We start from the raw sequence: 12,423 nt of genomic DNA on the forward strand, positions 1-12,423 counted from the left end.
TTGAGTTGAAATAGCAACTCAAAACAGTTTATTATTTATTTATTTATTATATTTTATTTTATTTTATTTTAGATTAAACAGCGTAGTCAGTCATTTGTGACCCTGGCCATACATCTTTGAAACATCTTCATCAACCTTTGAAGTCATATATATATATATATATATATATATATATATATATATATATATATATATATATATATATATATATATATAGATAGATAGATAGATAGATATCTTTCTATCTATATGTAGATCGATATATATATTGGATGTGTTATTTTTGTACTAAATATAACTAAATATAAGGCTAGACTTACTGTACTGGGAAATTATTGCAGTTTATCTGGATTCATGTTTTGACATTATTAGTGCATAATGTGGACTTAAAAATGCAGACTTGCAGATCGGGTTAGTGAGCAAAAGGCAACATTCATTAGGGGAAGCCAACAGAGCAAATGGCATATGAAAACAGAATCCCAAAATCCAACCAGGGAAACTACTCAGGCGGATAAACAGGACAAACAGACATGTCAAAGACCTAAGGCAAACTGAGGCTTCAATACACACATGAGGTAATCAAGCGAGGTTGGACACAGGAGGGTGACTGAAACATATCCATGATAGCAAGAGAGGGAATGTAAAACTAAATACTAGGCACACAAGACCAGAGATGGGCAGTAACACGTTACAAATAATGCGTTACTGTAATCTGATTACTTTTTTCAAGTAACGAGTAAAGTAAGGGATTACTATTGCAAAAACGGTAATTCGATTACCGTTACTTTCCCATAGGAACGCTGCGTTACTGCGTTACTAAAACTGTGATTTTTTAGCCAGAATGTCTCATGACAGTGACGTAAGCGAGTGCGCCGTTTGTGACAACAGCTGTGTGCAGATCAACAATGGATAATATATCGAGTGCAGGAGAGAGTATGAGCGTGCAGCGTTTAAAGCGTGGAAGTACTGACCTTATTTTCAGTTTGATTCCATAAAAAGTGACAAAAACATTAGTGTCCGTTGTGCGTGGGAAGAAAACTTCTTTTTACAGTAAAAAAACCCCCTAAACAAGCACCGAGTGTGCAACGATGCAATGGGAAATTCACTCGCGGATTCTTCCACTGACTGCTGCGCACACCTGCACCAGGGTAAACCTCCGCCTACCCCACTCCTGCTTTACAGGTGAAAATAGAGCAAAAGGACCGCTAGTCTTTGACTTTATTTATTTTCTGCTGTGTTTTACTTGCATCTAGTTGAAAGACTGGGTGTAAACACAAAAAATATTTTATTTTATGTGCTGGAATGTGCAGAAAATAGGTTTAAATGTTAAACTAATTTATTCAAGTCAGAGAATGGTGCATATAATTTTATTTTTGCTTGATGCATAAAGTTAAAAGATTAAAACTGATAAAACAAGTTAAAAAAAAGAGACTTTTCCATTCGATTACATTTTGTATGATGGATTATGCAGAAAAAGTAGAATTGGGCTGAAAGATCTATCGCTTTATCACCTATTCAGGTTGTAAATTGTGCTTGTAAAAAGTAACTAAGTAACTAAGTAATTAATTACTTTTGAAAATAAGTAATCAGTAAAGTAACAGGATTACTTTTTCGGGGAAGTAATCAGTAATTAGTTGCTGATTACTTTTTCAAGTAACTTGACCAACACTGCACAAGACCAAGGCTACCAAAATAAAGCAAGAAATAACCCCCCCCCCCCCCCCCCCAAAAAAAAAACAACAAAAAAAAAAAAACAAACCAGTGACAGTGACACAGAAGGGAAGGCCAAACATAAAAAAGCCTACACAAAATTAATCCCCACTGAAACCAAGAATTCATATTACAGATAATGATCAAGAATAAACTAACTAACTAACTAACTAAGAACCCACTGGAGCATTAAATAATAATAAAAAAATGTTAAAGATGAAAATCAATTAACATGATATGTTTATTAGATTAATAATAATAATAATAATAACTATTATTATTATTATTATTATTTCTTTTAGTTGCACTCAACTATCAGACAGAGGGGAGGATGATGCAGCTGAACAGAGCCAAGTTTATGGTGAATGGAGGTATTGGATATGTCCTCAAGCCTCCTCCAATGTGTAAAGGTACAGCAACAAACTCACTGCAAACTCACAAATAGGTCAGCGTTTATAAAAGATTATTTGTGAATAGCATTAACTGATAATTAAATCAGTACCTATTTGTTTTTCCCAGGATTATGGTACATTATACATTACATTGTACATTATAGTTGGAATGGAAACATGCTGGAACATGTTAAGTCAGTGTTCATTGAAGAAAGCATAATAAGAATTTAACTGTAAGAGATATTAACTAAAATTATAGTTTCAGTTCATGTTTTGCTAGAGCAATCAGAGGAAGAACTTTCTGATCATGTTACATAATTCAGCATAATGTTTGGGAACTCTGCTGTGTTTTTAACATGCTGTAAGTTTGAGATATCCTTCTCTTCACCCACCTCAGTTCATTAGAGAGATTTCATTTTACAGTACAGCGTTGTTTGCTTTATAATTATCTATCCAACTGGGAGTTAGCTGCATGACACGAGAGAGGCACTGATGAATTTTTTAGCAGGCTTGCTTCAGATGTAGTTTGCAGTTCTAGTCTGTACAATTTCTTTACGGTTTACTAAATGTGTGCAGCATGAAAGCAAGTCATGGATGTTTTTTTTCTATTTACTGCTGGAATTAATCAAAGTTGGTGCGCTGCTATCTGTTATTCCCTCTAGGCACCTTCAACCCATTCTGTGATGATCCCCTTCCAGCTTATCCCAAGAAGCAGCTCATTCTCAAGATCATTAGCGGACAGCAGTTGCCCAAACCGCCAGATTCCATGCTGGGGGACCGTGGAGAGGTAAAAACATACCAAAACACATCCCCTGTTTCCACATTCTCCATCTGTCATCTCTTCTCTCCCTCTCTGTCTCTCTCTTGTTCTTACACGCTATTGCACACATTTGGACAATTATTTGACTGTTTAGATCTTCCAGTTGCTCTCTTTCTTAATATAGCCAGGGTCATAAAATGAAATACAATTCATTTCATTGCTTTTTCTCCTCCATCAGATTATTGATCCTTTTGTTGAAGTGGAAATAATCGGTTTGCCAGTTGACTGCTGCAAGGAACAGACCCGAGTTGTTGATGATAATGGTTAGACACACACACAGACCAAAAATTGCACATTTCTACACTGACCTAACCTGAACTATATACAACGAGTATAAATTATGTAATATAATATTTTCTCATAACTGTTTTACATGCTTTTGTGTAAAAAGGATGAATGTGGAATATTTGTGTATGTGTGAGTTTTGTTTGCTTATATTTTGTGTTTTACAGTGTTCATACTATAGAATAAAATGCAAGTATGGCATGCAAAAAAAGCAGATAAAGTCACAGGTCTTTTCACCTCTATCATATTCTGGTAATGGCATTGTTGTAAAAAACAGAGCAAACCAATGAAACAATGCCACAGATATTGCATTTTACTCTGGGCTGTGAAGCACAGCCTGGATAAAAAATCAGATTAATTAATTAATGAAACAATGGAAGCAAAAAGGCGTGATCTTCGAGTGTCACCCCAAACGTGACTCCACAGATGAGAGCACTCTGCATGGGCAGGGAGAATGCCTCCTCTGGGAAAGGTTATGAAGCCCGGGAGCTCAACAGTATTATATGATCAGTGTGAGATCCTACCTTTTATCGACGGAAGTCTTGCAGTGTGTGGGTGTGTGCTTTAACGGCATACTAATGAAATGGATAATAATAATTAAATTAAGCTTACTGTATATATATATATATACACACACACACACACACACACACACACACACACACACACACACACACACACACACACACACACATATATATACACGTATATATGTATATATGTATATATATGTTCTTTCTTCAGGTTTTAACCCAGTATGGGAGGAGACTCTGACCTTTACACTTCACATGGCTGAGGTGGCATTGGTGCGTTTCCTTGTCTGGGACCATGACCCGATTGGAAGGGACTTTATTGGTCAACGGACTGTTGCTTTCACCAGCCTGATGCCTGGTTTGTGAAGACTCTGTTTTACATATTGTACTTACTGTGCATGAATGACATAAACATAAGTGAGGACAAGGTTGTTACTTATGGCTAGAATCAATATAGTACTAGGATAATTTTCCCTTTGTGGATTAGATGGTGCTATTGCTAAGGGATATATCGTCTCCTGGTTGTATTAGGTAAACCATGATTTCATGTAACTATATAGTGAAAAAAAAGTTATTTGTCAGGTTATCTTTTTACTCTTTTCTTTTCTTTTTTATCTTTCCTTTCCTTTTCTTTTCTTTTCTAAATTTGGATCCATTTGAATTTCTTTTGAAATCCTGAAGATCACCCTGCATCATTTGATAACATCTGTTATCTGTGTTAAACACACTGTTTAGCTCACATGCTTTCTCTCTTCATCTCTAACCACAGGTTACAGACACGTTTACTTGGAAGGGCTAACTGAAGCTTCCATTTTTGTGCACGTGTCAGTGCATGATGTCTATGGGAAGGTAAGTGCCCTATACGCCTGGGGAATCCCCTTGTTAGCCTTTTTCATCAAGTGACACATTTTTTTAACAGGTAAACAGAAAATTGCTTTTTTCTCAACACACCAGTCCATTTAAGCTATGCTCAATACTTTGTCTTTCTAGTGGAGCCCTCTAGTGCTGAACCCCAGCTTTACCATAATGCACTTTCTAGGATCTAATAAGGTATACCCGTTTACTAGGGTCTGTGTGCTGCTGCATGAAAAAGCAATGCATGATGCAAATGTGCAGTCTGGCTTATCTTCAGTGACTTTTTGTGTGTGACATTTCAATTGACTGAGTCATGCAGTTTACTTACAAATTAAGCTTTCATTCAGATTTTTTTTTTTTTTTTACCTGTTGTTGTCTTATTATGAGAGTACATGTAATTATTTTTAATGTCAGCATGTGTGCACAACCAAACAACAGCTTTTTGCATTTTGTTTGCTGTGGTGACTAAGGAGTAAGGGTGCCATCTATAGACAATGTTCATGAAAGCAGGTAGTTGTTAACTGGTCATATCCAGTACATGCCAAACCTCTCATCGTTTATATAAAATTCCACATCAACATTTTAACTTCAAACTGAAATGTTGTAATGAATTTAGATTATTTTAGATCGACACACTGGTTGGTCAGGCATTACTTATACATTTTTCTTCTTGTTTGGCTCTTGTCCTCAGAGTAATCAGCTACGAGGTATCCGAGGTTTCTTTAACCGTTCTTCCAAGTCCTCCGTTGACACAAATTCCAGTGGTCCTCGAAAACGCTCCATCAGTGATCACCTCCTGCGACGCACGGCAAGTGCCCCGGCAAAGGGACGGAAGAAGACAAAGATGATGCTGTCAGAGTCAGTGGCTTCAATATCAGACCATAAGAATGGCACAGGTGCAGCTGCTGCAGGAGGAGAGGGTGTGTCTGGGAAGGAAGGAGGGATGGAGAGACGTCTCCAGCCTCGAGCCCCACTTATTCACAGGCCGATCTCCATGCCCTTAGACAGACTTCTGCAAGGGCAGCTTTCCATCTGCTCCCCAGACAAAGAACAGCATGACATAGGTGCAGACACTATTATTGGTGGGTATTTTCCATTCATCCTGCAGTCAAAGATGGAAATAAATACAGAAATTATATAAATTACTGAGAAAATTGAACCATTCTAGTTTAAATACCATCATATGACTGTTTTTGTGACTTGGCACTATTTAATTAAAATTTAACTGAATTAAATATATTTGTAAGATTCATGATCTAATATCGGACACTAACACATATCAGGCCACAGCAATCTGTGGCAAAAACAACAGAGTCAAAATGTGAAACATTTAATTTTTTAATGCCTTGTTTTTAAACTACAGCATATTTTTAAACTGTTATATTTTTTTGAATGTTACATGGAGTTGCCTTGATTTGCTTTGCAGATTAATAAATGTAAAATATTTTCTGATTTCTCTCCCTTGCTTTACTTCATGCTACAAAACTCATGTACAGTAACCATGTGAACTGACAGACTACAGCCTATTCTTCATAATACCTTAACGTGCCTTTTCTGTCCCATCTTCATTTGTGTGTTTCCTTATAGTAGAGAACTGACTAGGATATGCCTACAGGTAATCTAAAATACCTATTGTCTGAAGGTTGCATCGTTCAAAAACATACCAGTATTGCGTCCACCCAGTGTATTTTGTTGGAAAGTGGCCTGAGAAATATATTACTGTGCCATGTTATCCCATTTGACCATCTCCGTCCTGATCTGATCTTTGCAAACATGGATTCTTTCTTTATTTAAAACCTCCACCATCTTCTCCTTTCACAGTTGTACTTGGTGATCCATTTGTCTGTGTTTTGCTGTTGCCTTGTTTTGGCTGGATTGTTATTTGTTGTCAGTGTTGGTCTGCTTGGTATTCAAAATCAGTTATTGTATATAAGCATCTCTTTATTAATCCCGTATTTCATTTATCTGTGTCCACAGGATCCTGCCTTTTTGACAGGCCAAGGTCTTCATCTGTTGACCTACTCATCGAATCATCACTTGCCACAGAATCAAACACCCCTTCTCCCTCTAAGACATACAGAAACAAAGAATTTCACCAGTCAGAGACTTCTTATCTGGTTGTTGGTGTTGGAGAAGTGAGGAAGGAAGAAGACTATGCGAATTACCAACCAGAAGTCAACAAATCCAAGATCATCTCCACAAGAACAGAGAAAAACTCTCTTGTACTGCCTGCAATGAATAGCCAAATGCAACTGGATAAACCAGAAACATCATTAAGCAGCACAACATTCACAGTTGCACCTTCAGTGTCTTCATCCTCCTCCCCTGTCCCCTCATCTGTGGCCCCCCTTCCCCCTGTCAACAGGTACTGTGATTTAAAGAGCCCCAGCTCTATGCATGACAGCACAATTTCCAGAATTATTGATGCTGTATCCTTAAGCAATGAGGAAGACACATGTGGCTCTGTTTCAGCTCTTATTGGTCAATTTGAAAGCACTGTTGACCAAAACAGTTTCACATCTCATGATATGATCCCATCCCATCATTCAAACTTGAGGCCTACTACCCCTAAAACACTAGAAGAGTTCAGATCTCCTCTGAAAACCAGCGCAGATTCCCCCTACAAGAAAAATCCCACAAGTCCCCAGAAGGCAGTTCAAAAAGCAAATAATGTAAATCAGGAAATCTGTTCACCTCACAAAAGTATCCAACGTGCACCAGCCCCCATCTCCAGCCCAGAAACCACTGAGCTTGAGGAGGTCTATACCATTCTAGATGAGGAGGTTTTGTCGCCAGTATCAGTGTACAACCTGAAGAAACAGACAGTCCATGTTCAGGCAGACACTTTAAAGAGCACACCCTCAAGCAGTTTGGGGTCATCTCCAGCAAAGGTGGTTCAGGGACTGAGGAACAGTCATAATATAGGCTGGGATTGTGTGGAAAGAAAAAGAGATGATGAGATAGAGGAGAGGGTGTATGAAGAGGTGACTGATCCCCCAGGACCAATGAGTGAAACAGAACAAAATACTTCTAAAAGGTACATAGGCTCTTCTGTAAACGGTCACAGTTTCCAGATTCCCTGCGATTCATCTGGAAAAGTTTTTACAGAAGTGGAGTTAAATGTTGATGAGGATCCACTGGAGACGATGCTGACTTCCCCAAGACATTATGAGTTTGGGCTTATGAGTCCTATCAAACGCCAGGCTATATATGAAAACCATGAGTCCACTCCCAGCTGCTTCCTACAAAAACAGCCTTCTTCATATTATGATTCCCAACAGCAGTACTCATCACGTTCCTCTCACGTTGCATTTTCACAACATCATTCCCTCATGAATCAACCTTCTTATCAGCAGTTCAGTCACGATGAACATCATGACAGCTCCCAGACTTCCCTCCACTATAGACTTTTTAACTCTAGACCCTCTAAACCCAGTCCACTGCGTCAAAACAGCTACCCCATACCTCAGAGAAATTCCGAGGCCCTTAACTACACCAGAGACTTCAGCACTTCCTACCAGCAGAGGAGCTACAGTGGGAATCGTATCCTAAACATGTCTCATCAAGACAAGCTGGGGTATGAACAGCTGGAGAGGGAGCAAGCAGGATGTTACCAAAATGGTATTTCCTCTTCAGAAAGCCTCCATGATCAATCTGCTACATCTGTAAACAGCTGTAGAGACAGAGGCCTTTATTCCCCCTCTTCAGACTGTGAAGCAGTATACAGCCATCTGGACTATGACTGCATTATGTCCTCTAAGGCGCCACAGAACAGTCAGCTACACAACCAAAGTCAAACACAATCATTTGACCAACAGCAGTCATGGAACCACGAGGTTTCTCAGATTAATTATAGGCACCAGCCACAGGCTGAAACCAGAACTACACGACAGTCTAGTTTAAAGCCTTTATCACCTCTTTCTCAGTCTGATACTATAGACTCCACAGCCCCCAACCCATGCAAATCCAAATCCCTGGGAGACTTAACCTCTGAAGACATATCATGCAACTTTCAGAGCAAATACCACATTATTAGTCGCAGTTTCATCACGCCCCATATGAGGAAGCAAAAGAAGTCGGGCACCATAGAGGGAGTAACTTTCCAGTCACAGTCGTGTGATCCTCTTACCGAACAGCTACGTAAGCTGGTCAGTTTGGAGGGGGATGACAGTGACATCGATAGGCCCCAGTCTCCTCAGTTGCAAGAAAAATCCCCACTGTCACAGCCACAGGCACCAAGTTTAGCTCCTGTTGTGTCCAGGGATATAGATGATTCCCCTCCACCCCTAACACGTCGCCTATCCTCCCGTAGTCAAAGCCGTGTACGTCACATCAATAGCCGGGCTCGCGAAAGACAGCAAGAAGCTCTAAAACCTCGCTCAGGGGTGGTCATCAATAGCACTGGTGGCATTGGTGGGGTGGTATTAAGGAATAAACCAGCCTCACAGAATCCTCCAACGAACAGACACTCTACTGGTTCTTACATAGCAGGTTATCTTGGTCAGCTGGAAGACAGGGGACTTCCCGAAGGAGCTTGCACATCGTTACGTTACGGAAATGGTGACCATTATGGAGATCGATACTATACTGATGACTCTCTTCCACCTGCAAACACAAGCCACTCAGTGTCTGAGCCCGAGGTCTACTTTCTGCTCAGACTCTAATTCTGATAACTTTACATGAAATTAAGAATCTGCCAGTGATTCTTGATTAACTTCTGTTATACCAAAAGTCTGGGGATCAATGAAATAAGCACTTGCTTGTTCTCATGTTTGTTAACCCCAAGTTGAATAAATGTTTATTCTGGGCTGTTTTTAGAAAAGATAAAAGTAAAGCATCTCATATAATCCATGGTTGGATCTGACAGCATGAATTGCCTGTATGAAATGTCCACTATTTCAATAGTGAATGGTCTTTCTAGTCGGCTATATATTGTCTGTATTATGCTTAATGTGTAAATGTACTTGGGAACTTTGGGTCCCTCCAAACGGCTTCCTAGACTGATTGTACAGATACTTGTTATCTTTGTCCCAGTGATGTACTGTCCAAAATATGTACACTGACTATGAAGCAAAAAAAAAAAAAAAGAAGTATTGGCTGTTAAGCAGAGAGGGAATGTCTTTCTGTGTATCATTTGAATGTGTAGTAGTATCAAACAGCTAGTTTGAATTGATGGATTTCATCTTCATATCAAATGTAAGTCTTCCTTCTCTTTCCGGTGGTATTTCTTTATTTGTGTTGTGTGTAAATATTCCTGACATGATTTTTCATCTCAGATGAGTTTTAGTTGAGAATCAGTTCTAACTGTACATTTATGTTTGTGCATGTTACTTGTGAACATGTCAAGCATGACTATGCACCAGTTTATACAATAGGTGTTGCATTGACCAACCTTATTTGCACAGAACAAACAGTTGTATTGGATACAACAGAGGGCATAGGCTGGTTTGTATTGGGTGCAATACAGTACATAGACTTCTTTGCTTGGACTTGTTGCTCTTTTTGATTTGTAGAATTTGAAAATGTGATTGCAAATTAAGAAAAAAAATGAGTTTAAAGGTTTTTATTTTTATAATTGCTTTGATACAGACTGCAAAAATGATCTTTTAGTTCTGTTCATTTTTATTTTGTATACGTAATGGACTGAAAAGGCAGAGTGACAACTACACTGGGCCAAGCAGAGGAGAGGAGCGTAGTAAGACTGCAGTTTTGGTGGGTTTTTTCTTTTTTGTTTCAGTGTTGCACCATCTTTTTTCTTTGTATGGCTGCTCACTGAAGAACTATGAGCATTTTCTTATCAATGCAATAAAATTATGAGATATTTGGTTTCAGCAAATGACATGTTTTTTTTCTGTGTAGTAACAGATAATCAATCAAGAATGCGGCTGAAGCTCAAAATCGATTCATTGTAAGACATAAACAGCCTCTTCTTTCCCCATATGCCACCTAAAACGTAACGGGATGTAATTGCTCATGAAATGTAATAGTGTAATAGAAAGTGTAATACAGCTGACAAATGATACACCTGTTGCTCTGGATACACAACTCCCACAGTACAAACGTTCAGGGAAATATGAGAGAAAAGAGGCATACAGCTACATAGTTTGAATGTTTATTTTTTTTTGATTTATTCAACTTTAGGCTCATTAAGACAAGATCTGAGCCAAGACTTTGCTTTTCTACCCTAATGCTCAGTATCTCAGTCGCCTTAGTTCATCCACACAATACCAAACATCACAACATCTATAACAGTGGCTGTAAGCTTTGCTTTCCAAATTAAATATTAAACTTACAAGCCACCTAAAAGCAAGAGACAGTGAAAATTGCCTTAATTATAAAGCTAATTTAATGGATTTTAGAAAGGCTATGAGATGTTGTTATTTTTCTTATGTCAGCATAATACACACAATCTACTTTTTAGGTACACCTTGCTAGCACCAAGTTGGACAGCCTCAGAGGATGGATACACTGTCATAAAAGGATGGACATGGTTAGCAATAAAAGGTAAACTGTGGCGTTTAAATGATGTTTAGTTGGTGCTAAGGGACCAAAGGTGTGCTAGGACAATATTCTCCACACCATTAAACCACCAGCAGCAGCCTGAACACCTGACAGAAGGCACAATGAAGCCATGCTTTCATGTCATTTATGCCAAGTTGTTATTCCTGCAGCTGAAATCGAGTCATCAGAACAACATTATTTACATATTGTAATTACATTTTTCCCAAAGGAACTGCTGCTTGCTGGATCGTTTCTCTTTTTCAGATCATTCTTTGTAAACCCTAGAGATGACTGTGTGCAGATTCTAGTAGATCAGCAGTTTCTGAAATACTCACACCATCCTGTCCAATGCTAACAACCATGGCAAGTTTCTTAAATCACTTTTTGAACTTCAGATGTGATTGGCTAGTTGGATATTTTTATTAGCAAGTAGTTGAACAGCCATACCTAAGAAAGTGGCTGGTGAGTGTATATGTACATAGTCTACAGACTTCTGGTCAGTAACTGGTTTTGCCAGCTACAAACATCAAACAGTAAAGAAAAAGTAAAAAGAATCAAGACTCAATTAGAAAAATCACCGGAAGAAAGATTTGAAGGGCAGCTGGGAACTCGATCCAAAGAAAGATAAATAGTTTTCTAGATATTTTTTGGGCTAACTCCTGCGCTACAATGACCACAGATTATATAAAAAAATATTCACCCATCTTATTTTACACTTTACTGTAATTTCACTTGAGTTCGAATCATCTATATAAATGTAATGTTGAGAATTTTAGAACACATTAAAAAAACAATTAAACAAGTTAAGGTGTAGCACTGGAATTCCAGAAATAACTGGAAATCTTTCAGAGAAAAAAGGTTTTCACAAGAATTTGCAGATGTTCATTCCTTGTATTTAAGAGCTCTTTTTATTATTATTATTATTATTATTATTATTATTATTATTATTATTGTATTATTATAGTATTTTGTATTCTGCAAACACTACTATTTTTGAGCCATCTGATACTGCAGATAAAAAAGATAAAATTAATTAGATCAGATGTGATGTAGAACAAGTCTTGTACACTAAATACATTTCTATTCCTGTAAGCAAAAATGATAGAGCATCCATCCATCCATCAATCCATCCATCCATCCATCCATCCTCATCCGCTTTATCCGAGGCCGGTTGGCGGGGGCAGCAGCTTATAAGCAGAGAGGCCCAGACCTCCCTCTCCCCAGCCACCTCCTCCAGCTTATCCGGGGGAACACCAAGGCGTTCCCAGGCCAGCCGAGAGCCCAGGGTCTGCCCTGGGGCCTCCTCCCGGTGGGACATGCCTGGAAC

At 38.5% G+C, this 12,423-nt stretch overlaps 1 protein-coding gene across 4 annotated transcripts in view; it reads left to right on the plus strand.

Moving 5' to 3' along the window:
- Nucleotides 1–10,431, plus strand: part of plch1 (phospholipase C, eta 1) — a 75,199-nt gene extending 64,768 nt beyond the window's left edge. For 2 of the 4 annotated variants that reach the window (XM_080888225.1, XM_080888222.1), the window contains 8 exons: nucleotides 2,013–2,120; nucleotides 2,765–2,889; nucleotides 3,101–3,185; nucleotides 3,952–4,098; nucleotides 4,510–4,589; nucleotides 4,731–4,790; nucleotides 5,287–5,677; nucleotides 6,573–10,431. In XM_080888225.1, the coding sequence (XP_080744351.1) occupies nucleotides 2,013–2,120; nucleotides 2,765–2,889; nucleotides 3,101–3,185; nucleotides 3,952–4,098; nucleotides 4,510–4,589; nucleotides 4,731–4,790; nucleotides 5,287–5,677; nucleotides 6,573–9,259 (3,683 nt within the window). In that variant the 3' untranslated portion in view covers nucleotides 9,260–10,431. The remainder of the gene's footprint in view (nucleotides 1–2,012; nucleotides 2,121–2,764; nucleotides 2,890–3,100; nucleotides 3,186–3,951; nucleotides 4,099–4,509; nucleotides 4,590–4,730; nucleotides 4,791–5,286; nucleotides 5,678–6,572) is intronic. The other 2 variants (XM_080888223.1, XM_080888224.1) reach the window with 2 other exon arrangements.
- Nucleotides 10,432–12,423: the final 1,992 nt, after the last annotated feature.

This window comes from Rhamphochromis sp. 'chilingali' (genome assembly GCF_963969265.1).
Source record: "Rhamphochromis sp. 'chilingali' genome assembly, chromosome: 8".
NCBI classification, from domain to species: Eukaryota; Metazoa; Chordata; class Actinopteri; order Cichliformes; family Cichlidae; genus Rhamphochromis; species Rhamphochromis sp. 'chilingali'.